This window comes from Macaca fascicularis, chromosome 11, assembly GCF_037993035.2.
Source record: "Macaca fascicularis isolate 582-1 chromosome 11, T2T-MFA8v1.1".
Classification (NCBI taxonomy): Eukaryota; Metazoa; Chordata; class Mammalia; order Primates; family Cercopithecidae; genus Macaca; species Macaca fascicularis.
This window is the reverse complement of record NC_088385.1, coordinates 63,686,788-63,712,002: the sequence shown is the minus strand read 5'-3', so window position 1 is coordinate 63,712,002 and position 25,215 is coordinate 63,686,788. Positions and strand designations below refer to the sequence as shown.

Sequence of the window (25,215 nt, the reverse complement as noted above, 5' to 3'; positions counted from 1 at the left end):
ATGTGGCCTGGGGTGATGGTGACTGTGAGGTCAGGCTCCTCTGTCTTTCGACAAGGAAGAGAAGAGTGGGAAGGATTTGTTGTGTGGTGTGAGTGCCAGCTCAGCAGTAATCCAGTAGAATACCAGGTACATTTCTAAGGTTTTAGACTCTAGCCCTTGATTCCTGCACAGCACTTCTGGAACCACACAGAGACTGGGGGAACTCACTGCTCTGACAGAAGGACACAGGCGTAACTATCTTTGCTACCTGCTGATAGTAGATCCCTTGGGCCTTGAGCAAACATAGGCAGTAGCCAGGGACTGGTTACAGCAGGCCTTGGGTGAGACCCAGCACTGTGGTGGCTTCAAGTCTGACCCAATGCAGTCATAGTGGTGGTGTCACATGGGTGCTTGTGTCACTCCACCCCGAGCTTTAGATATCTCAGAACAAACACACAGAATTACTCTGTATATATGGAAGAAAGTAAGGGAAGAGAACAAGAGTCTCTGCATGATAATCCAGAGAATTCTCTCAGATCTTGCCCCAAACATCAGGGTGGTACCTCTACGAGGTTCTGCAAGAACCATAGCATTACTGGGTGTGGGGTGCCCCCTAGAGCAGATACAGCTTAGATCACAACACTCAAGTCTTTCCAAATATTTGGTAAGCCTTACAAGGATGGCTAACAAATAAGCCCAGAGAGTGAAGACTACAATAAATACATAACTCTTCAATGCCCAGATACCAAAGAACATCTACTAGCATCAACACCATACAGGAAAACACGACCTCACCAAATGAAGTAAATAAGGGACCAGGGACCAATCCTGGAGAAACAGATATGTGACCTTTCAAACAGAAAATTTTAAATAGCTGTGTTGAGGAAACGCAAGGAAATTCAAGGTAATATAGAGAAGAAATTTAGAATTCTATCAGAAAAAATTAACAGAGAGATTGAAATAATTAGAAAGAATCATGCAGAAATTCTGGAGCTGAAAAATCCAATTGGCATACTCCAAAATGCATCAGAATTCCCTTAACAGCAGAAGTGATAAAGCAGAAGAAAGAATTAGTGAACTTGAAGACAGGCCAGTTGAAAAAACATAGAGGGGATAAAAGAAAAAAATAATAAAAGGCAATGAAGCATGCCTTCAGGATCTAGAAAATAGACTTAAAAGGGCAATTCTAAGAGTTATTGGCCTTAACAAGGAGGTAGAGAAAGACAATAGGGGTAGAAAGTTTATTCAAAGGGATAATAACAGAGGACTTCCCAAACCTAGAGAAACACATCAATATGCAAGTACAGGAAGGTAATAGAACACCAAGCAGATTTAACCCAAAGAAGATAATAATCAGACTCCCAAAGGCCAAGGGTAGGGATGGGACCCTAAAGGCAGCATGGTGGCCCTCTTCTCATAGTTCTGCTAGGCAGTGCCCCAGCACCCCATATTTCCCTTCCACACTGTCCTAGCAGAGGTTCTCCATGAGAGACTCGCCCGTGCAGCAAACTTCTGCCTGGACATCCAGGCGTTTGCATACATGCTCTGAAATCTAGCCAGAGGTTCCCAAACCCCAATTTTTTAAAATTATACTTTATGTTCTAGGGTACATGTGCACAATGTACAGGTTTGTTACATATGTATACATGTGCCATGTTAGTGTCCTGCACCCATTAACTCATCATTTACATTGGGTTATCTCCTAATGCTATCCCTCCCCCTTCCCCCCAACCCACAACTGGCCCTGGTGTGTGATATTCCCCTTCCTGTGTCCAAGTGATCTCATTGTTCAATTCCCACCTATGAGTGAGAACATGCAGTGTTTGGTTTTCTGTTCTTACGACAGTTTGCTGAGAAGGATGGTTTCCAGCTGCATCCATGTCCCTATAAAGGATACGAACTCATCCTTTTTTATGGCTGCATAGTATTCCATGGTGTATATGTGCCACATTTTCTAAATCCAGTCTGTCATTGATGGACATTTGCCAAACCTGAATTCTTCACTTCTGTGCACTGGCAGGCTCAACACCATGTGGAAGCTGCCAAGGCTTGAAGTTTGCACCCTCTGAAGCCATGGCCCAAACTCTACATTGGCCCATTTCAGCCATGGCTGGAGCAACTGGGATGCAGGGCACCAAGTCCCCAGGCTGCATACAGCACGGAGACCCTGGGCCTGGCCCATAAGACCACTTTTTCCTCCTAGGCCTCCTGGCCTATGATGGGAGGGACTTCCGTGAAGACCTCTGACATGCCCTGAAGACATTTTGCCCCTTGTCTTGGGGATTAACATTTGGCTTCTTGTTCCTTATGCAAATTTCTGTAGCCAGCTTGGATTTCTCCTCAGAAAATGAGATTTTCTTTTCTGTTGCATTGTCAGGCTGCACATTTTCTGAACTTTTATCATCTTTTTTGCTTTTAAAACTGAATGCCTTTAACAGCACCCAAATCACCTCTTGAATGCTTTGCTGCTTAGAAATTTCTTCTGCCAGATACACTAAATCATCTCTCTCAAGTTCAGAGTTCCACAGATCTCTAGGGCAGGGGCAAAATGCCACCAGTCTCTTTGCTAAAATGTAATGAATCACTTTCCTCCTGTTCCAAACAATCCAAACAAGTTCCTCATCTCCATCTGAGAGAACCTCAGCCTGGATTTCATTGTCCATGTCCTTGTCAGCATTTTGATCAAAGCCATTCAACAAGTCTCTAGAAAGTACCAAACTTTCCCACATTTTCTTGTCTTCTTCTGAGCCCTCCAAACTGTTCCAACCTCTTCCTGTTTCCCAGTTCCAAAGTGGCTTCCACATTTTGGGTGGCCTTAGAGAACAGTGGCAGGAAAAGGCAGGCACCTTCCTGGAGGCCGGGGATGAGAGGCATGACCTGAGAGTGGATTTGAAGAGGAAAGTTACCCTGCCCTCTCCCAGCCCTTCTTGCCACCGAGATAAGGAGTAATTGTTTTCTTTCTATGGATGTTGGAATATCCTCAGGTCACAGAAATAGACCTAAGGATGAGCCAGCAAGGAGATGTCAATAGGCACTGACAGGCCCCATGTCCCTTCTCTGGGGTAACTGAGGCCTCTGCCCCTCACCTGTGCCTTCTGTGGCCCTCAGTGACTGGCCCTCACGTAAAAGTCATTCCACTTTCCTTGTGCCATCTCTCAGGTCCTCCACCATATCCCAACACACCAACTCCTCCAGTGGCAGGGAATGAAAGTCACTTCTGGGCTCATCTTTTACTTTATGCTACCCTTTGTTGAGTCCCTGCTGTGTGCTGGACAGAAATTTTCTTGAATTGCCATTGTTTCCAGGGACCCCAGCTGTCAATGTCTTCAGTGTTCTGATGATCTTGCAAGTGTGGACTCAACACAGGAAGCATTAGGAGAGAGGGGTACAGATTCCTGGTCTCAGTATAAATTTTATTTTGTAGGTACCTTCCCAGGCATCTGTTTTCTTTCTTCAGGATGAAAATCTAGCATATGGAGCCTTTAGGGAACCCTATGTTGTTGAACAAATTGGTGTTCATTGTAAAACCAAGAGTGAGGTCTGATGTTGCAGGGCCATTTGATATAGAACATGTAATGAACCTTGGTGTCAGGCATGTGAATGTTGAAGATACTGTCAGAGGAAGACCTGCTTACCAGGTCTCTGGCTTAATAAAACATGATAGCATGACTCCATCTTGAAGCGAATAGCTAGGCACTCACAAGGCACTTCTCAGGTTAATCCTATAATCTGAAAATAGGCATATTACAAGTTGACCACCAGTTATAATTACAGAATATGTATGGCTATACAGAACATATTTCCCCTGGCCTGTGGAATATCCAGGTGTCCTAAGAGTGCTGCTCACTTTGCTTAAAGATAACATTAATGAGAACAGTTTCCTTAAAGGACTAATGGTCATTGATAACATCAATAGCCCCTATCATTAGTTAGCACTTCTGCACAATTCTAAGTTTAATCATAGCTCCTGCTGGTTTGCTAGTGCCCAGTCTTAAGGAAGGCACTAACAAAGGCCAGCACCTCCTCCTCCTGCTTTCTGAGGATGCCCTACTCTCTAACAGAGTAGTTTCCAATAAACTTGCTTATGTCACTGTGCTCTGTGACTCGCCTTGAATTCATTCCTATGTGAGATCCAAGAACCTGCTCCTGGGGTCTGGATCAGCACCGTCTTTTCTGACAACAATACAAATATGACCAGGGAGGGTCCTCAGGAGGCTCCAAGCCCCTGAATGCTCTTGTGCCAGATCAATCAAGGTCAAGCTATGTTGTCACTCCCAAAGCAAAGCAAAAGCTTGATATTTAATCTGAAGCCTCCATAGTGTGGAGGCTTTGATTATTTTACCCTCTTGACATACACTTGCCTGTGCACAGACACACATACACAAAGCCAACCACACACACAAAACAAAAATGAATAAATGATTGCTGATTTAATTCATCACTCACTGGGTAGGTGTGCAGGAGGTGTGACTCACCCCAGGAGTCCTCTCCCGAGAGGCAGATCATGGTGAGGGCACAAACCTTGGCCTGGGCTCCCCTGAAGGTGAGGTTGCACCGAAACTGGATCCACGGCCCACATCATCTCCTGTGAGCCATAGGTGGAGCATTGACACCACAGAGCAATAATGGCCATGAAAAGTCTAGTGAAAACCAGTCCAAGGCCCCTATTTCTGACCCTTAGCAAAATAAGGGTCTCTCCTTTTCTCCTCCTTCCAGGCCTCTTTCCTCAGACAGGGAGCCAGGTCCAGTCTGAGGGACCTGTGCAGGGACTGGGGCCCAATCCCACAGAGGCCAGGGGAGCCACAGAAGCTGCCTCACTCCTTCTCTCTGCTGTCCTGGTCCTCTCTCAGGAGCATGGGGTCTTTGAGTCCCAACATCAAGAGTCTTCCCTTCTGGCCCCTGATCTTGGCCCTTACCTGTGCACCATAGGGGACATAGGGTCTTATGTTTGAGCTGCCCAATTCTCCTTGTTTGGTGCCCTGCAATAAATAGCTCACTTTCCCTTGCCGCTATCCCGATGTCAGTGTTTGGCTTTGCTGTGCAGGGCGAGAGAACCTCGGTGCAGTTCCATGACACCCTGAAGCTGCCTTAGTAACCCTGGCTGATTCAGACTTAAGCCTCAGTCACTCATTTTGGTTGTCGAAGGACTTAGGTAATGGGGAGGAAATCTGCAAGCCAGAAGCAAATCTGAGGGATTTCACATTTGGGGTGAGGGGGTGTCTCCCAGACACCTCTTCCCTCTCACTGCCCCCTCTGGGACTTCCAGAGATTGCTCCCAACTGGAGTGTCTGGGGAGGAGCTCTCACCCCAGGCAAGGGTCCTGTTACTCTCAGGAGGAGTAAGAGTGGAGCAGTGGGTGTGAAGGTTGGGAAATATCTCTGTGCATGGCCCTTGACAACATACAGTTGAAGGAAACCCTGGTCACTGAGAAGATTCTGGATGTGGGCACTGGCAGGGGAGGGCAGAGGGCAGTGCAGCTAGCACCCAGGGCTGGGCACAGGGCATATCTGGAGGTGAGTGGGTGAGCCCTGGGACTCTTGCTTGTGGAAGTCCTTCCATTTCCCCTCCCAGTATCCCTGGATGTTTCCTTCCTGTGGGTTCCAAGTCTCCATTCCCTTCTTTCCACTTTCTTTACCCTAGATGTCGGACTCCCCCCATGGGATCCTGCACTCCTCTGGCCCAGAAAACTATTATGGCAGGAGAAGATTTCTTCCTGTCCACTCTTTCGGCTTCTCCTTCTCATCCTAGAGAGCCTGACCATGACCCAGTTTTCTGAGGAGTGATTGAGTCTGGTTGCTGAGCAGGATGAGGAAACTCAGGCTCAGAGAGGGATTTCCACCTAACGTGCCTGGAAAGCATGTGTAGCTTCCCAATAAGGTCTTTCTGTGTTCAGGAGACCATGGACCAGGAGTGTCAGTATAGCAGCTTTGTACAGACAGTTCAGACCCTTGTACTTAGAGCAGAGGGTTATGTTTGCCATGGAGAGTGTATGCAGGGAGCTGTGTGTGAGCCTGTGTGAATACACGTTTGCACCCACATAAACATCTGTGTGGTCACAGAAAGAAATTTGCAGACTAGGGAAGCATTGCTGAGTCATAATAGTTTCCTACTGGGCAGGACTTGGTGTGTGCAATTGCAGGCATGACTATTTGCAAAGGCAGTTCAAATAGTAGAGAGATGAAACCAGGTTTTAAAAAAATGTTGCAGAAAGACAGTTATAAGGGAGGAAAGTGAGGACTTTCTGCCAAAATGCCTGAGGGCTTCCCTGCCTACCGCAGCCCTCTGAGTTCTTAAATCCTCCTGTCTCAACAGAGGCCAGACTCTCATTTCACCCCAGTCTACCTGTCGTCTGCAAAGCCATGTGGCTCTACCTGGCGGCCCTCCTGGGCCTGTACTACCTTCTGCACTGGTACAGGGAGAGGCAGGTGGTGAGTCACCTGAGAGACAAGTATGTGTTCATCATGAGCTGTAACTCACGCTTCAGGAACCTGCTGGCCAGACAGCTGGATGCACAAGGCTTGTGGGAGCTGCGTGTAGGACAGAGAAGGGGGCCAAGCAGCTAAGGGCCAGGCTTCAGACAGGCTGGAGATGATGACCATGGACATCACCACGACAGAGAGCATTGCTGCAGCTGCCCAGTGGGCGAAGGAGCGTGTAGGGGACAGAGGTACCACCTCAATCCCTCCTCATGCCTGTTTGTTTCTTCTCTCTGTGTGTCACTAGGGGAGACCTAGTGTCTGCTAACTGGGAACATTCCCAAGACTTTTATTTTCAGGGGCTTGAGCTTTCCATTTTCCAGAGCAGAAGTCCTAGAGTGGCCGTGGCTGGGCCCAGGGTTAGAGGAGTCCAGCCTGTGGTTAGAGCCCAGTCTCTGGAGAATGTGGGGTCCTGACAGTTGGCATGAGACCATTGGGGATGGGGCCGGGCAGGATCCAGGCTTCTGATCTCAGCATTCTCTTACTGGTTCCTTCACACTTGTCCCTGTTGAGGGCTTTAAGATGATCCCCACTTGACTCACCAGGACACTGGGGCTTGGAGAGCTGAAGGGACTTCACATCAAACACCGAGTGATGAATCCTGTTCCTTTTGAGGAAAGGGAGATCATTGATTGCTTTGTTCTGATTGTAAATGGAAAACATGGAGAAATTATAGAAGAGGATAAGATTGGATAGATAGGACAGTAAGAGAGGATTTCTCATTGGAGAAATGATAGAAGAGGCTGGGAGTGAAACGACATTCACCCTAATCCCAGCCTCCAGGGTTAATCTCCCTCTACTTTACACATTCTGGGGTCAGCATTTTCATCATCAAATTTCTTCCACAACATAACAATCAAGGTCTCCATATTCCAGCATGTGGAGAGACCATAATTTGTTAAAGGGATTCTATATCGTTGAATGCCGAAGTTTGTTACCCACTTTTCCTGGCATAAGTAACATCTGAGTAATGATTCTCTACCAAGGTTTGTTGACAGGCTTAGTAGTGCTATTCAAGAAAAGTAAAACTATTGCATCAAAGAATCCTCGTTCTTTCAAGTCCAGGAAAGGTTTCTGAGTGGGGGAAGGGCTACCATTGCAGGCCTTATTGTTTTTCCAATATTCCTAGGGTCAAGCCCTGTCTCCTGTATCCCCCAGCTGCCATCCACTCACGCCCCTGCCCCTGCTGGCCTGGAATCCATAGCTCTGTAGCTCTGACTACTCCAGATCTTTCATGCTATTAGTTTGCTCCCCTGTGTCTTCTGTAGAGTCTTCCCCAAAGCTAAATGGGCTGGGCACTATCGGGACAGGGCAGAGGTGGCCTTATGAGATGGTGGGAGGAAAGAGTGGTACTTACTGGGGCAGAGAGTACAGTCTGGACACCTGTGTGGCATAAGACCCCCTTCCCTCCTCCCCTCCTGCTCTGGCCATTCAGTCCACAGTGAGCTTTGGGATACCCAGGTACACAGGGTGACCTTTTCTTCCAGGACAGATATTGCCTTGGCATTGATGCAGGTTGTAGCACAGCTTGTCCCCTGATGCCCAGTGCAGGCCTGTTCTCTAACTTCCCCTAGTCTTAGGATTTAGGCGTATCTCTCCTAACCAGGATGCAGAAAGTAATTACTCATGTGTTTTTCTTATTCCTTCCTTCCATTTTCCTTTCTCTTCTGTCCTTTCCCCTTGGTTTCTCTGTCTTACCCCATTCCTGTCTTCCTGTTTTCCTGTCTCTGTCTCTCTCCCCTGGAGAGATATTTGTTGGGCCCTGGAGGCATGGGGAGAGCATCTGAGTCCATGCAACATACTGTTTGGGCCCTTGGATGAGTGCCCAATAAACTCAGCTTAGGACAACAACAAGGTTTTAGCTCTGACCTAAAAACTCTAACACCTAAGAGAGGGGCAAGAGAGCCAGAATCACTGTTGCCAGTTCTCACAGGGGTTGTGACCCAGTCAGTCCTGCTGGCCATGGCAGCCTCCTAAGCTGGGGAGGGTCCTGGCAGTGGGGTCTGAGCTGAAGATTGAGGATCCCCACCTGGCAGCCTTGACCAGAAATGGGGGAATGACTTTTGTCTTCAGCCCAGGTCCAGGGCGAGCCTCAGCCATCTGCCTGTGCTGTGGTGGCCTTATGGGGTGAAGCACAGGGCCAGGCCTTGGGGGAGGCTGGGCAGGTGGGTGCATGTGGGCTCGTGGAAGCCCTGGGCAGGAGCTGTGCCTCATGCTGTTGTTAGTGGAACCCCCCAAAAAAGGGATTTGCACAGGAGAGCTCCTTGGTCTAATCGGCTTCTAGACACCCAGTGACTGCAGGGAGCCCAGTGGCTGTGAGTGTGGGGAACCAGACTGAAGGCAGAGGGATGCTCCACAGAGGACAGCTGCCATTGCCCAGCTCAGAGGCCAGGGAGATTCCTGGGGCAGGAGAAGAAGGGAGGGGACTGAGGACTGCAGAGGAGGTAGAATATGGGAATTCTGGTGATCCACTGGATGTGAGGGGCATAGGAAGTGATAGCACTGAGGTGCTGCCTTGCTCTTGAATTGGTAGGATTTAGGGCTAGTAAGCTTTGGTATGTAAAATGTGGAAACCCCAGAGAGAGGCAAGGCCACCATCATAACTTTCATCTGCTATCTGCTGCCCTTCCCAACTCTCCAAGCTTTCTTGCATCTCCCACTGCTGTTGCATGCTGGGTTTGTATTAGGTTTCTTTGTTTTTTGTGTTTTGCCTCCCAAGACCTCTTAAGTCCTTGCCCTTCTGTGTGTCCGCCACGCAGGTGGGAGCTCTCCCACTTTGAAGTGAAGGTGGCTGTGATTGAACCTGATCACTTCAAGACCAATATGAGAAGCTTTGAGAGGCATTTACAGGACCTCAAGGAGCTGTCAGACCAGGTCAGCCCTGAGGTCAAGGAGACCTATGGGGAGAAGTTTCTGACATCCCATGAGTGAGTTCTGGACAATGGGGCAAGAAACAAATCCTTGTCTGGAAGTCTAGGTCCATCATTAGTGCCTCCAACAGTATGAGAGTCTGTCCTCCAGACTCTGCCTCCCCAACAAAGTGAGGACATTTAGCCCCATTCCCAGGGTGCCATGTGGTCAACTGTTCACATAAAGGAAGCATCCAAGTTTCCTATAGTTGGGACCACTGCCTCATCTGAACCCCTCATTATTTTGCAGAGGAAAGTGAAGTCAGAGACAGTGGGCTCATGGGCAGCTGGGTTTAGAGATAGTTGATTTTCATATTCTTAGGCTGTTACTAGAGACCTTCAATTTATGAGTCCAGATATCTTAAAAAGAGAGGCTGAGGGAGCTTAGAGTGGCACAGATGTTTCTCGGGTGAAGGTTGGGGCACTCTCTGGGGAATATGGATAGATTACACTTGAGGCATATCATTTGGGGGGCCTGGAATTCTTAGACACTATCCTTCTAATTCAGAGCTCTAAATGGGAGGGAAGGGATGTGCTAGTACATTAAGGATCTTTCCTGATCCTTAACAGGCATCAGAAAAGCATCTAGAAGCCTTTGGGCAAAATGCAGTATGAATATATCCTTGTTGACCCACTGCATAGAGCACTCACTACTCAGCTGGCTGAGATGCCAATCTTCTCTACCTCCCCATGAGTGTCATGCCTACCTTCCTATGGACGTCATGCTCCATTGGGGCTCTCCAAGGCCAGCTAAGCCCCTATGAATCCAAGACTGGGGTGCATGGTTGGGTGGAGCTGGGTGACCTGGGTGAGATGATGTGTCCTGGGGAGAGTAATGGCATGGTGGGAGGGAGCTCTCTTGTCATCTGGATGCCTATTTCACCTTCTTCCTCATGCCCTCAACAGAGTTCCACTGAGATATCACTCAGGACTGGCAACATTAGGCGGAAAGAACCAAGATGTTCTGCTAAAGAATGGGACCCAGTGGCACTCATAGGTGTCCTGTTGCCTTTGAGTCTTTTGGCCAATTCTGAGGAATCTACACAATGGGAGGGTGTGAGGAGGGGAAGGATCCACAGCCCACAGCTTCTCTGCCTCCTGCTCCTTCCTCAGGTGTGCATCAACCTGGCCAGTCTATTACACTCTCCCCATGATGGAAATGGCCTGGAGGAAGTGGGTGAGGGCTCCTCTGAATACACCTGTGGACATGGTGTGGGGTGACAGGGCAGCCAGCCTGACCCCTAGACCTCAGGTGCCAGCTCTGGGGGCACTGGCTGGCAGTGGTGTCCTCAATAGGGATTGTGACAGAAGACACAGGAGCCAATGTTTGACTCTCTTGAAACCATGGGCTTCTCTGGTTACTTTTGTTCTAGAGCAAAGGCTGAAAAGTGCAGCCATGTGCAGCAAGTTGCCTTCTAGTCTGAGGGGAACATGGGCTGTGAGCTAGAGGGAGGAGGAGGCAGGTGCCTTCATGGGGATCTGGGGATGAGAGGGACGAACTCAGGAGGAAATTGAAGAGAGAAGTTGGATTATCCCTGCCCTGTCTCAGCCCTTTCTGCCACCAAGGTGAGGGGCAATTTTTTTCTTTCCAGGAATGAATCAAGTAGCCTGGGATCACAGGAGCACACAGGGACAAGGAAGCAATGGCATGTCACTAAGGCACTGGCAGGCCCCAGATCCCTTCCCTGGAGCACCTGAGTCCTCTTCTTCTCTCAAGCAAACTCTTTGTAGCACTCAGTGACCGGCCCTCACTTTAACGTCATTGCATTTGGGAGGGGTACTGTTTCATGGGGTGAGAAATAGAGTGGTGGCAGGGAGCTCTCAAGTCCAGGGTCTTATACCTCACTTCCCTCACCTCTGTTCTAGGTTTCTCCCGGGATGTTATTCAGGACTCCGGTGATATTAGGAGGAAAGAACCACATTTTGCTGCTTAGGAAGGGAGACCCAATCACAGATAATGGCATCCCACTTCCTTGGGCCCTGAGCCTCATGGCCCACTTGTCACCCTGAAGAATCCACATTTGTGGAAGGTCTTGAGCAACTGGGGGTAGGTGAGCCCACACCTGCTCTTCCTCCTGTCTACCTCATCAGGGTGTGTCTTGGCCCTCAGAGTCTATGCTCTCCCACTGGAGGGAAATGGCCTGACAGAGGAGAGAGCTCCTCTCCTCTGAGATACCTGTGTGCATGGGGTGGGGATGGGGAGTGCAGCTACCAACCTGACCTACCAGACCTTAGGGGCCAGCTCAGCAAGGAGTCCTGTCATCTGAGAGAGGAAGGCATTTCTAGCCCTGGGAGGAAGAGCCTTCTATGTGGTCCTACAGCCCTCACACCCCACACCCTCATGGACTGTGCGTTTAGTTTGAGACCAGGGGAACACTGCCAGCACAGAGGCCCAGGAGGTGCTGAGTCAGGCCCAGGCCTGCGCTGGAGCAGTTCTGAGTTATCCTTATTCTAGGTTTGGAGCCAACTCCTGGACCTCACCTGTGTCCTCAAGAACTGGGATACCCACTGCCCCAGGTCTGCTCAGTCCTTGAGTGACATGGTCTGACCTCTCCCAGCCAAGACTTCTCTGTTCATTCACCCAGGAGGCAGACAGACACTGGGAGATGGTTCCCAGATCCCACATAGGAGGTGCTCTGCCTCGAGGTGGTTATGAAGTAGGTGCGGTTTGCTTTCTACCATTTTCCACTTCCATCCCCTATAAGTTTTGGGTCTGCTCTTCAAGGGTGGGTTCATAATCTGCCCCCCTCCACTACTTTGTTAAGGAATGGCCAAACCCTGCAGGGCTTTCCCAAGGTGGCACCTGCTTTATGTGATTCTACGCTCATCAGACTTGGCAAATGGTGGATCACAGAGATACATCCTTTGTTCCTTCACACTAGAGAACTTTGTGGTCCCATTTCTGTATCAGACTCTCTAAGCCATGAAGGTGTGAGCTGGGACCAGGCTCATCCCAAGGGATAGTGACCCTAGATGTTGATCCAAAGAATCACAGGAGGCTCCAGCATCATTCCCCTGCATCTTATGAAATTCTGGGTGTGGCCCCTCACTACTCACACCTCTGGTTTCCTTATTTCCTTTCCTTTACCACCTTCCCTCTTAGCTTTCTGTAAATTATTTGCTAAATTGCCTAGACTCTCTTCTTCTCCTCCAAGTCCCGACCCAGAGAATTTTCTATGTCTCTGGCCCCAGTTCTCTGCTCCTCCTATATCTCATCCCCTCTTACAGTCAAGGCCTCTGCCCAGACAATTCCCTCAGCTGCCCAGTGAACTCATGATCCCACCTCATCATCTTGCCCAGGGCCAGTCACTGATGGCCTGAGTATCATCCCCAGGGGGTGTCAGGCCTGAGTCCCCCAGGTCTTTCTGCTTTCTGGTGGCTAAGTTTCACATCACCAGCCTCCCCTATAGGAGGGCCCTGCTGCCTCCAGCCTCAGGACAGTGGAGGTAAATCCACCTTAGGAGAAATCCATTGCTTTTCTCCTCTCTCCTGGTGGAGACTTACCTAAGAATTCCAGAAAGCTGACGACCTGCAACTTGTTTCTCTTGGGGTTTGGAAGGTACAGAACTAATGTTGTTTGTTTTACATTAATAAATTTGTCTTGAGTATTTTCCCTGAAAATAAAACTTAAACTTATTTACATACCTGCACTCATTACAAAAGATTTTGATCTCTGGAGACCAAAATCCCTAGGCTGGGTTGGGGGTAGGGTGGTGACAGGATTTCTAGGGGAGCTGTCTGGGGTGAGTCCTCCTTTTTCATTTGCCTCCCTTACACCACCTGGGTGAACCACCACTCATCACCAACATTGCCAGTGGATTCTTTCCCATTCTTGGCAGCTTTACCCATCAGGGCAGGGGGAGAGAAGGAGGCAGCCACCAGGGCTGTCAGAGGTGACAAGGCTTCAGGTTGGACTTGAATTTCTTGCATCTGAGCTAATTGCTGTGGTGATGCATCCACCTATAAAAATTACAGCGTGGCTCACCCAGGGACCTAGATTTGTTGCAAGCTGTGGGAGGGAGGAGAGTTCTTCTTCCAGGTGGTTTCCTGTAGACTGCCTGCTAGGGCTCAGAGGACCAGCTTCCTCCTGCTGTCTCCTGAGCCCACTCCCTCTTGGCCATCACATCCTCCTGCCCTATGGCGGCCCTCACAGACCTCTCATTTATGTACCGCTGGTTCAAGAACTGCAATCTGGTTGGCAACCTCTCGGAGAAGTACGTCTTTATCACAGGCTGTGACTCTGGCTTCGGGAACCTGCTGGCCAAACAGCTAGTTGATCGGGGCATGCGGGTGCTGGCTGCTTGCTTCACTGAGGAGGGAGCCCAGAAACTTCAGCAGGATACCTCCTATCGGCTGCAGACCACCCTACTGGATGTCACCAAGAGTGAAAGCATCAAGGCGGCGGCCCAGTGGTTGAGGGACCAAGTGGGCGAGCAAGGTGGGGCGAATTACATTCTTTGACTTTCTTGGTTTCTCCTTCTTCCTCTTCCTCTCTCCCGAAGCATCTGACAGTATCAGAGACCCTGATGTCCAGATGGGGTGGGAGGGGTGACACAGGAAAGGCTCCTGCTTCAATCTGGTTGGAAGCCACTGCATGGTTTGGCCTGTTCACATGAAGGGGTGATTTCCCAAGGAAGTTTTCTGTGCTGGAAACTCAGAGACAGGAAAGAGGTCTCAATAGGAAGTGAGGGGGGAAGATGTGTTCTGTGTGTCCAAACCTCTAAAAATGGACATGCCTGGCTGGGCATGTTGGCTCATGCCTATAAATCCAGCACTTTGGAAGTCCGAGGCGGGAAGATCATGAGGTCAAGAGATGGAGACCATCCCGGCCAACATGGTGAAACCCATTTCTACTAAAAAATACAAAAATTACCTGGATGTGGTGGCATATGCCTGTGATCCCAGCTACTCGGGAGGCCGAGGCAGGAGCGTCACTTGAACCCTGGAGGCGGAGGTTGCAGTAAGCCAAGATTGCGCCACTGCACTCCAGCCTGGTGACAGTGAGACTCCATCTCAAAAAAAAAAAAAAAAAAAAAATTGGATGTGCCTCTCTGAGGTTTCAGCAGTCCTAACCATCAGCTCCTGGGGAAATATAAGCACATTTCTTGTTGGGATCAGAATAAGGGGGAGGGGGAATGAGACAGGAGGTTGGATCCCATGAGGGGGTGCAGTTTCTCTCCTTGACTATGTCAGGCAGGGGAGAAAGAGATCTGGTCTCTTCTTGACATCATGGTGGGTGTTGGTTTGACTTCAGGGCAAGTATGTACGTCAGAGTGGCTGTTCCTATCGGGAAAGGAAGCTGTGGACTGGGGCTGGCCCAGGACTGCATGGGGACCTGCGTCATGCACTTGCAGCACACAGGGTGTGGGCCCAGGAACAGGAGGAACAGGATGGCTGGGTTGCAGAAGCAGCAGACTAGAGGAAGTCCTCCCTCCTAAAGGAACTAGTCTGGAGCCCATGCACAGGTCAGGGCAACAGAACCCTGGAGCCAGGGGGATCCAGACAGTAATTCCCTGCTTGATTCTTCTCCTTAGCACTTATCACTAGTCAGTGTACAATAGATTTTACTTATTTATTGTCTGTTTTCTCCTAGAATAAAGCTTCCTGGGGACAAGGATTTTTGTCCCTTTTATTTACTGTGCATCCTTAGTACCTAGAATAATGTCTGGCACCTAGTAAGGCACTCAATAAATAGTTTTCGAGTGAGCTAATTAATTAGTAATTCAGCAAGAGTGAGCCTCTGTCTTCAGCAGGCTGTCTCAACCAGTTCCCTACACTCAGCCTTGAGCCACTTGCCTTAATACCTCACTTAGCGTGTTAGTTTCCTGTTGCTGTTGTAACAACACAACTGTACAGTCTGAAGACAATACAAACATATTATCTTGTAGTTCCGGAGGAGTAATGTCCAAAATGGGCCTCACTGATCTAAAATCAGTCAGCAGAACTGTGTTCCTTCTGGAGGCTGTAGAGGAGAATCCGTCTCTGCCTTTTCCAGCTTCCAGAGGCAGCTGACATCCCCTGGCTCCTGGCCTGCTACCTCCATCTTCAAGGCCTGCAATGTTGAGCCCAGTCTTTTTCACACTTTTCTCAATCTCTCTGATTCTCTGGTTTCTGCCTCCTTCCACTTAGAAGGACTCGTGATTATATTGGGCTCACCAGTTTAATCCAGGATAATTTCCCTGTGTTAACTTCCTCCCTAACTTTAAGGACAATTGATTAGCAACCTCCATTCCACCTGAAACCTTAATTCCCCTTTCCCATGTAATCCAGCAGATTCACAGGTTCCAGAGATAATGAGGCTGGCGACATCTTTGGGGGACCATTATTTTGCCTAAGCCACTGGGCAATATCCTTGCCTAAGAAGCACCGGGAACTGGGGTGGGTAGGGGGATGGGAGAGGAAGTTCTTGTGTGCTTTCTCATTGCTCCTGAATGCACAAAGGCAGGGAGATTGGGTAGGGCATGGCTTCGGTGGGCACCCCGGCCCTAGAGGGAGGGGTGGACTAGGATTTATGTTTGTGTTGAGACCTGCCCTCAGGAGACAGTGGGATGCGCCTGCAGAGTATCCTGGGGCTGCTGAGGCTGGCGCTGTCAGGGGAATCTCCAGGGCAGTAGGGCTTGGGGAATCCTTGCATGAAGGAGCTGGAAGGGGTCCTTGAGCAGTGTTTAGAGGGGTCTCCAGTGTGTCTTTAGCATCACCCTCCCTCTGGTGGAATTTTTTTGGAACTCCAATATGTAAAACAAATGAAAGGAGAGCTTCTCCTGCATTTTCCTCCTGCTAGAAGGCTTGCAAAATACAGTCTGGAAGCAACTGTTTTAGTCCAATCTGATGAAGAGTCTGAAACCCAGAGAAGGAATTGACTTGTTCAAGGCTGGAGGTAAAACCAGGACTGGACCTAACGCTCTTCAACCCTGGGCCCCTGCAAAGTTGAATGATCACACTTAGCATTATTTCTTTCCATTTGTACCAACCTAATTGAAATATCTCAAAGACAGTCCTCATCACATTTTCCATAATTATTTTATTTAAATAATTTATATATTTATTTATTTATAAATATTATTATTTCCTTCTAGGCTTGTGAGTTCCTGGAGGGATAAAATGCTGTGTTGTTCATTTTATGTCTCCTTTGCCCTGTATTTTACTTTATTTTATTTCATATCATTTTATTTCATTTTATTTTCAGAGACAGGGTCTCACTCTGTCACCCAGGCTGGAGTGCAATGGCACCATTATAGCTCACTGTAACCTTGAACAAGGTAACCTGTAACCTGGGCTCAAGTGATTCTCCCACCTCAGCCTCCCAGTAGCTAGAACTACAGGTGCATACCACCACACCTGACTAATTTTTTTTCTTTTTTGTAGAGACGGGAGTCTCACTCTGTTGCTCAGGCTGGTCTCAAACTCCTGGCCTCAAGTGATCCTCCCACCTCAGCCTCCCAAAGGGTTGTGATTACAGGTGTGGGTCACTGCACCTGGCCTCCTTCACCCTACAATTGTCACAGACTAGATACATGCATGAATAAATGTGTAAAGATGGATGAATGAATGAATGGATTGATTTTGGTAGTATGTGAAATGCAGTTGGTTATACTTAAGTGAATAGAGAGAGAGAAGCATGATGGGGAAGGGATCTAAACACTAATTCATTGGTATGAAAATGAAACTCTTATCCCAACGCTTATAGCTGAAATGCTGTTAGCTAACACCTTGATTGTAGCTGGCACAGAGCGCCAGCTAGTCGGCAGACTTTACTTGAATTGGGAAAAAGTGTCCCTTCAGGGAAAATGAATTAGTAAAAGATACACCTTTCTTTTATGTTATAGCCTGACTGGGTTGTGTCTTGTGCACCTGCTCAACCATCCTTGAAGGCACTGAGCCAGTGGGGAGCAAACCTTGGTTCTTTCCCAGGCCCCCTGATGATTTCTATGTGGTTCTCCATCTCACCCCCAGGCCTCTGGGCCCTGGTGAACAATGCTGGTGTGGGCCTGCCCAGTGGTCCCAACGAATGGCTGACCAAGGAGGACTTTGTGAAGGTGATTAATGTGAACCTGGTGGGACTGATCGAAGTGACCCTTCACATGCTGCCCATGGTCAAGAGAGCCCGGGGCAGGGTTATCAACATGTCCAGCTGTGGTGGTCTTGTGGCCGTCATTGGTGGTGGCTACTGCGTCTCCAAGTTTGGCGTTGAGGCCTTCTCTGACAGCATCAGGTAAGTGGGCCCTGGTACTAAACCACTCCAGGTAGAAATCCCGGGGGTTAGAGAGGGTTGGGAGTGACAGCTTGTGGGCAGGGGAATTCTGCAGACAGGAAGCTAACACAATAGCAGAAGGAAGGTTAGACCTCAAGGTGCCTTCTCCAAGGACCAAGAGAAGGTATGAGGAGAAGAGGTAGGGTGGAAATACGAGGCATCAGGTGGGCCTTCCCTTGAGCAGCACCAGGGTGAGTGAAACCCTGTTTGGGCCTGTGAGAGGAGGAGGGAGAGTCCCCCATAAGACAGACAGGCCTGGAGGCAGAGGTCCCCTCTGGAGGTCTTTAGAGGAGCATGCAGGTCTTGTGTAGACCCACACCCTTCACCATGTGGGTGTTGAGTGAGGAGTTGCTAATGGGAGGGACCTGGTGGGAGGTAAGGCTTGGCCTAGATTCTCTATTGACTTCTTCCCGCCGGTTATGCCTAATGCAAATTGCCCAGAGACTGCTGGGCCAGTCTGGGAAAAGGCTGAGTACCTAAGGAAGGGCTTAGTTGCATAAAGGCAATGCCAGGGCCATGCACAGGGGGTGAGGGAGGCATCTCTAGGTTCCTGAAAGACAAGCCCATCCAGAGGTGACTCTCCCTGATGACTGTCATCTTGAGACCCAGACTGAGCACAACTCCTCTTTCCCAGGCGTGAGCTCCACTACTTTGGGGTAAAGGTCTGCATCATTGAGCCAGGGAACTACCGGACAGCCATTCTGGGCAAGGAGAACCTGGAGTCACGCATGCGAAAGCTTTGGGAGAGGCTGCCTCAGGAGACCCGGGACAGCTATGGAGAGGAGTATTTCCGTAACTGTAAGTTCCTGAGGCAGGGGAGGGGTCTCTAAGGGGGGCGAGTGGGTCTTGGGGTCATTAGCTGGCTTTCCATTTACAGATGGTGAGACAAAATGCAGAGGAGTTCAGGACCCAAGGTCACACAGCGGCAGAGCTGGGGTTTGAGAATAGACAGCAGGCGGCAGAATCATCACTGCTGGAGCGGTGCGGGGAGTTAAGGGCAATTCGGCCCACTCCTGGCACCTGCCCACACAGCATCATGATGCAGGGGAAACAGGTGAAAATGTACTGAGATAAATATAGTGAAGAGATCAAGAGCATAGATGCTGGAGCCAGACTGCCTGGGTTCAAATCCTGGCTGTACTACTTACCAGCTAGGAGACTTTGGGCCTATTACCTAGTTTTCCCATGCCTGAGTTTTCTCATTTACAAAATGGAGCTAAAGATAGATAGTGCCTCCTTCATGGGGTTGCTATGAGGGTTAGTATGTGTGAAGTGCTTTGCACATTCGAGTGCTTGTTAATAAAGAAGAAAATGAGCACATGGGGATTTAAAAGAGAGGGTCTCTAGGCAGCTCTCTTTCTCTCCCTGAGCTGAGGGTCTCCTGTGAATCATTGGTGTTTTTGGAGGGTAGAGGTGGGACATGGCAGCTGTTTATCCTGCTGCCCCAAAACTTTGTGCTGCGAAAGTTGTCTGCTGGACATCATACGTCAACAGAGCACAAAGCCAAGACAGCCATTTTTTTCACTTAATACATACACACTTTATTGCATTTTTGTTTTTTATTTTTGTTTTGAATCAGTAATACAAAACATGCAAGGCTGCCATGTCCCAAGCATGTGTGGGGCTGGAGAGCTGGAGCGGACATAGCGGTGTGCCTGCCCCTCACTGCCTGTAGCTTATGGCCCAGTAGGGGAGACAAACATTAATAAAAACACATGTGTTTATGGTAGATGTGGATAAGTGCAACAGAGGAGAAACAGGGTTGTGAAAGAAGAATGAAGCGGGAAGTTGGGGTCCCAATTCAGGTTGTGGTGAAGGGGAGAGCTTCTCTGAGTTGACTTTGAGGAGGAATAAGAGTTAGGTGTTGCTGGGAAGGGGAAAGAAGGGACTTTTTTTCTGCAGGAAGGCTCTGAGGCAGAAAACTCCATTTGAGGAACTTTAAAGAAACCAGCAGGTGGGAAGCAATGGGAGGTAGCTGGAGTATACAGAATAAATTAGAGCATCAAAGCACACTGAGGATTAAGGGGTGAGGGAGAGGAAGCCATCAAGGGTGAGTGCTAGCTTTACAGCTTGAAGAATATGGTGGATGGAGGTGTCATTCATTCATTGATTTAGGGAAGCCTCAGGGAAAAATGTTTGGGGTACCCCTTAGGTAAATTCATCTTTTAGTGCTAGACATGTTAGGATTCTGTGAGAAGAAAATGTCTAAGGATTTACATTAGTTGGGACTTACTCAGTGACAGAAGATCCAGTGCTAATTATTTAAGCAGAAAAGGAATTTCTTGCCTCACCTGACTAAAAAGTTGAGCAAGATAAGCTTCAGGTACAACCTGACCCAGACTGCAAATGATGTTGCTAGGACCTGGTTTCACCCATTTCTTGGCTCTGCTTCTTTTGCGTTGACTCCAATCTCTAAGCTCTCTCCCCTGTGGGAGCCGCATAACTGCAGCATCTCTTCACCTCCACCTAGGGTGAGGTCTGCTGGGAAAATAGGAGAGTTCTTTCCAGTACCTCTCCCAAAAGTCCTAATGTACACTCTGACTTGGAGGACTTATGGTGGCCACATCATAGGGGACTACAAGATGCACCCAACCCTAAACCAGTCACTGCACCCAGGGGAATGTGAAGGTGTGATTGGCTCAGGCTGGGCCATGTGCTCTGCCCAGACCAATGGACACGGTGTTGGGGAGGCATAGGTCCCCAAAGGGAAATGTGCTGCCGTTGGGAGCAAGGAGAGTAGATGTTAGTGTGTGGGGGGAAGAATATTTATCCTCTGTGTGATCATTCTTAGCAAAGAGTAGTTCAAATTATTTGTGGAGCTGCTCTGAGGCTGGGGCAAAGTGAATTCAGCCAGTGTCTGGAAACCTCACAAAGTCATTTTCTAAGTAAGCACTCAGGGTGAAGAGTGATTGTAGCATCTTTAGTGTGGTTCATGGAAGAATATGTATAAAGGCAAACTCCTCTGAAAACCTTGTCCAGAAACTGGTATTGTTATACTAAAGAATAGTAAGGATTGGGCTTATAAAATATGTTAGGCCAATTCACCTGTAGTCCACACCATAATTTCAGAGGAAAATTTTCAGGCAGTGGTCAACTACACTTAGATAAACGTTTTCCCAAGTGGTTATACCAGAATTTTCGCTTCAGTTGCCCAGTGTTTATTGGGATACAGAGATGAGACAGTCTCCAGGAAACTAGCAGGGAAGATGTGAAAGTAAATACAGCACCACATGAAGAATCTTGCAATAATGGACATGCGTACAAAACAAGCAGCAGTGCAGACTTCACTCCGCTGTCACAGAAGCCTTACAGAGGTGACAGTTAATGCCTCAGTGAGTTTTGAAGGATGAATAGGAGTATACCAACAGGGAAAGAGATGGTGGATGTTTTACACAAGAGGAAGGGTGTGAGCAACATTTTGGTGACCTGACATAGCATTGTATGCTTTTAGAGGTAGTGCAGATTCAGGCTTGTATTCCAGCAGTCCCCCTAATCATGTTGTACAGCTCTCCAAACTTGTTTATCCATTTATAAAGTACAATTCCTCTCTCATGGATTGTTAGGAGATTTAAACAGAAATGCAAAATACTCAGCTCTGCCACAGTAAGAGCTGAAAAAACCTTTGCCATTGCCATTATAGTCTGGCAGGAGTGCGGTGGGTGGTGATTGAGGAGGGGAGAGATTAGGAGTCAGATCATAAAATGCTTTGATTGCTATACTAAGGAGCATGGCTCTTATCCTAAAGGCATTAGAGAGCCTTGTAAATGGCTCTGAAACGGCAGATCAGATTTGTGTCACTGTGGGAAGGATAAAAAGGCCACCTGGGAGACCACTGCAGAGACCCAGCGAAGGAATGATAAGGACATGAAGTTCTAAGTCATGGTGGTTCTGGTGTGGGGGTGGCTGTGTGACAGACAGGAGAGAGATTTAGGAGTAGTCCTAGAGCATCACTGGGTACAAACTCAGCAAGTTGCTGTGGCTGACCAAACGGGCCCCTGGCTTGTAACCCCTAGGAGCAGGCCTGATACTTTATAGACTTTATCTTGCTTAATTCTCCCAATAACAAAAACGTTTTCCCAGGTGCCCAACTCCAAAGCCTATGTCCTTCCTCACTGTGAAGGAGAGTGACAAGGCCGGATGGGTCCTTCAGTCTCCCTTCCCACTCCATGCCTAGCAGGGTGCCCAGCACTGAATGGCAGCTAATATCTATTTGAGAAAACAATGAAAGCAGGTGCCTTATACCCTTTCCCATGTGTGGGGTACCTTCTTCCACCCCACTGCCTATGTAAGCCCTCTCCACCTCTCAGAACCCAGTCCCCAGCCCATCTCACCATGTCAGCTTGCTCCACCTCCTCAGCCCACAAAGGTTTCCCTGGCTCCGAGGGGGCAGAGACAGCCCCTTGGGCATCCTGAACGATTCCTTTGGCCCTCAGTCCTGCTGCTGGTGGCCTCTGTGCCAGCTCTATGGTCAGAGGTCAGGGTGTGGTTTCCCAAGACATTACTGCCTTATGGACAGTCTGGCTTTAAGTTAGTGTGGCTCTTGTTGAGATCCCAAAATGTAGTTTGGCTTTTTCCCTGCATCAGTTTTCTTTCCAGGAAACAGAAAATGGAGTTTCTCAGAGTCTGGGGCAAAGGGGACTGAAGTGACACTGCCCCATTCTCACCAACCACCCACAAGGATCCTGGCCCCGAGTGGGTGAATTCCTTGCCTGCCTGGACCATTCTCAAAGTCAGGGCAGCTTTGGCTTCCTCTCCATTTTCAAGTTTTCATCCCTCATCAGGGCAGTCTGACTTTGAAGCACCATTTTCTCTGGAGTCCTCAGGGCTCTCAGTGAAGCATGAATCCCTCTGTCCTGGGGTGAGGATGCACATGAGGGCCTGGTGGGTGTGTGGTGTGGCCCTTCTCCTATTTATGTCATGAGCTTTGGCAGACTTGTACCACCTGGGGTCTCTGTCCCCATCTCCACTCCTGGGTGCCAATGCAAACAGAACAGCCCCTCACATTTGTGAGGGCCCCACGAGGTGCTTGTCTATTCCTTAAATTGTTTGAGTCCACAATGGCCAATGATCTTATGACCGAGGTAGGGGCAGTATTACTATTTTTAAATAATATTTTCTCCTGCATGTTTTTGTTTAAATGTGGGAACCCTAGGAAGTACATAGAAGGAAAAAAAAAAAAAGGCTGTCTTCCCATCATGTTTGCTATTCTGTACTCCCCCAGTGTCTACCCTGCTATTAATCATCTTTTGGTATTCTCCAGGACAGACTTTTTTTTTTTTTTTTCTGAGATGGAGTCTCACTCTTGCCCAGGCTGGAATGCAGTGGTGCGATCTTGGTCACTGCAACCTCCTCCTCCTGAGTTCAAGTGATTCTCATGCCTCAGCCTCCCTAGTAGCTGCGATTACAGGCACGTGTCACCATGCCCGGCTAATTTTTGTATTTTTAGTAGAGAGGAGATGTCACCACATTGGCCAGGCTGGTCTCAAACTCCTGCCCTCAGGTGACTGACCTGGCTTGGCCTCCCAAAGTACTGAGATTACAGGCCCGAGCCACTATGCCCAACCTTCAGGAAAGATAGTATTATCTCCATTTTACAGATAATAAAAGTTTAAGCTCAAGGTAATATAACTAATAAGTGGCACAGTTTTAAGAATGCTCACAGTTCTTCTCATCACCAGTCTAATGCAATAGTAGGAAATCAATGCACAATTGTTGAATTCAGGAAGATAAATAAGATTGATGCTTTATTTATTTATTTATTTTGAGACAGCGTATCATTCTGTTGCCCAGGCTTGAGCGCAATGGTGTGATCTCGGCTCACTAAAACCTCTGCCTCCTGGGTTCAAGTGATTCAGTATCTCAGCCTCCTGAGTAGCTGGGATTACAGGCATGTGCCACCATGCCCGGCTAATTTTCATATTTTTAGTAGAGATGGGGTTTCACTATGTTGGCCAGGCTAAGATTATTTATAATAGTCTTATAAATGTGTGTTTGTATAAGGGACCACCTGGAGGGTGTGGCAGACCTGTCTGAAATGTTAGATCAGGGATCTCGTGGAAAGGGTAGTTGGACAGAATTCAGAAGAAATCATCTTTTATGAAGAATAACAGAGCCTTTTTCCACTCTCTGCCCTCAAACAGATACTGACAAGTTAAAAAACATAATGCAGGTGGCAGAGCCCAGAGTCAGAGATGTCATCAACAGCATGGAGCATGCGATTGTTTCCCGGAGCCCTCGCATCCGCTACAACCCTGGCCTGGATGCCAAACTCCTCTACATCCCCCTGGCTAAATTGCCCACCCCTGTGACAGATTTCATCCTGAGCCGGTACCTTCCAAGGCCAGCGGACAGTGTCTAAACTGGGGAGGCTCAATGGGTCAGTGGAGCCTAGAAGTGGGGGTGGAAGGAAGGACTGTGGGGTCACAAAAGGTGGTATCAGATATCCTGGGGACACTGGCTGCAAAGGACGCTTGGCTCAGCTGACACCCACTGCTGTCGAATTTACCAGTAACTTCTAACAGAAGATGAATGCCTCTTCCCACCCTCTGGGACCACACAGAAACCTGAGGTGGTGTTTGCAAGTTCAGCGATCTGCAGCAATGGCTCCAAGGACATCTGTCACCCAGTCAGGATATGGCTTTTTCTGGTCTTGGAAAAGTCATGGAGAAGAAAACCAGCTCCTGAGGAATCATGAGCCCCTTTCAGTTATCACTGCCACTGAGAAATACTGTGGGATAATCTTGCCTCCAGGAGAATCTAACCACCTTCCTACTGGGTCCCTCAATATGCATGACTTCATTCACATAACCCATCACTGAAGTACATAGTAGGGCAGATAGGGAGTGCAAGATTACATCAGACAAAAGTTTAAAATATTTTCTCTCTTTTTAGATTCTTCTATCTATAGGTGATTGGGATCCACATGAAATAACATTCATTTATTTAATCACCACTGAGTAATTTTTCAAATATTTATTGAGCACCTACTACCTACCAGGCACTTTGTAGGTGCTGGGGGAATATAAAGATGATTAAATCATGGTCTTGGTTATTTATTGTTTATTTTGTGTTTTGCTTTGCTTTGTTTTAGCACAATATCTAGTAGCTTAGTTAGGACAAACAATGATAGAAGGAATAGAAATCAGAATACAAATTTTTAGAGCTATGAAGGACCCTGGAAGTGTTCATCCAATACTTCAAAAAATTGGCTGTACCTTGTAATCACCCAGTTAATTAAAAAATACAGACTCCTGCACCAATATTAGAAAATCTGATTCAGTAGGACTGAGACAAGACCCAGAAGTATGTATTTGTAACAAGGACCTAGAAGATTCTGATGCACCTGAGCAATTGGGAGCCACTTATTCCATAGAATAAGTAACTTAACACTCAGAGGGGGAAGTGACCTACCTAAGCCCCCAGCTTAGTAACTAAGACAAGGATAGAAATGAGGCGTTCAGACTCCCAGACCAGGATTCTTTTTCAGTTATAGGAAAATCCATTTCTGAAGTTAGTAACACTGTCAAATAAGTCATTGAACTAATTTTTTAAAAAAAGACTTAAACTCCTGGATCATATGAAGTTCTATTGAAAAGACTTT

The 25,215-nt window shown here is 48.1% G+C and overlaps 1 protein-coding gene across 1 annotated transcript; it reads left to right on the top strand.

The window, feature by feature from the left end:
- The first annotated feature begins 13,355 nt into the window (after positions 1-13,355).
- SDR9C7 (short chain dehydrogenase/reductase family 9C member 7) lies at positions 13,356-24,666 on the top strand. The gene is made up of 4 exons (XM_005571266.5): positions 13,356-13,802; positions 17,318-17,576; positions 18,250-18,413; positions 23,756-24,666. Exons 1-4 carry the CDS (start codon positions 13,502-13,504, stop codon positions 23,971-23,973), a joined length of 942 nt encoding a protein of 313 aa, XP_005571323.1. The 5' UTR covers positions 13,356-13,501; the 3' UTR covers positions 23,974-24,666.
- The last annotated feature ends 549 nt before the right edge of the window (positions 24,667-25,215 follow it).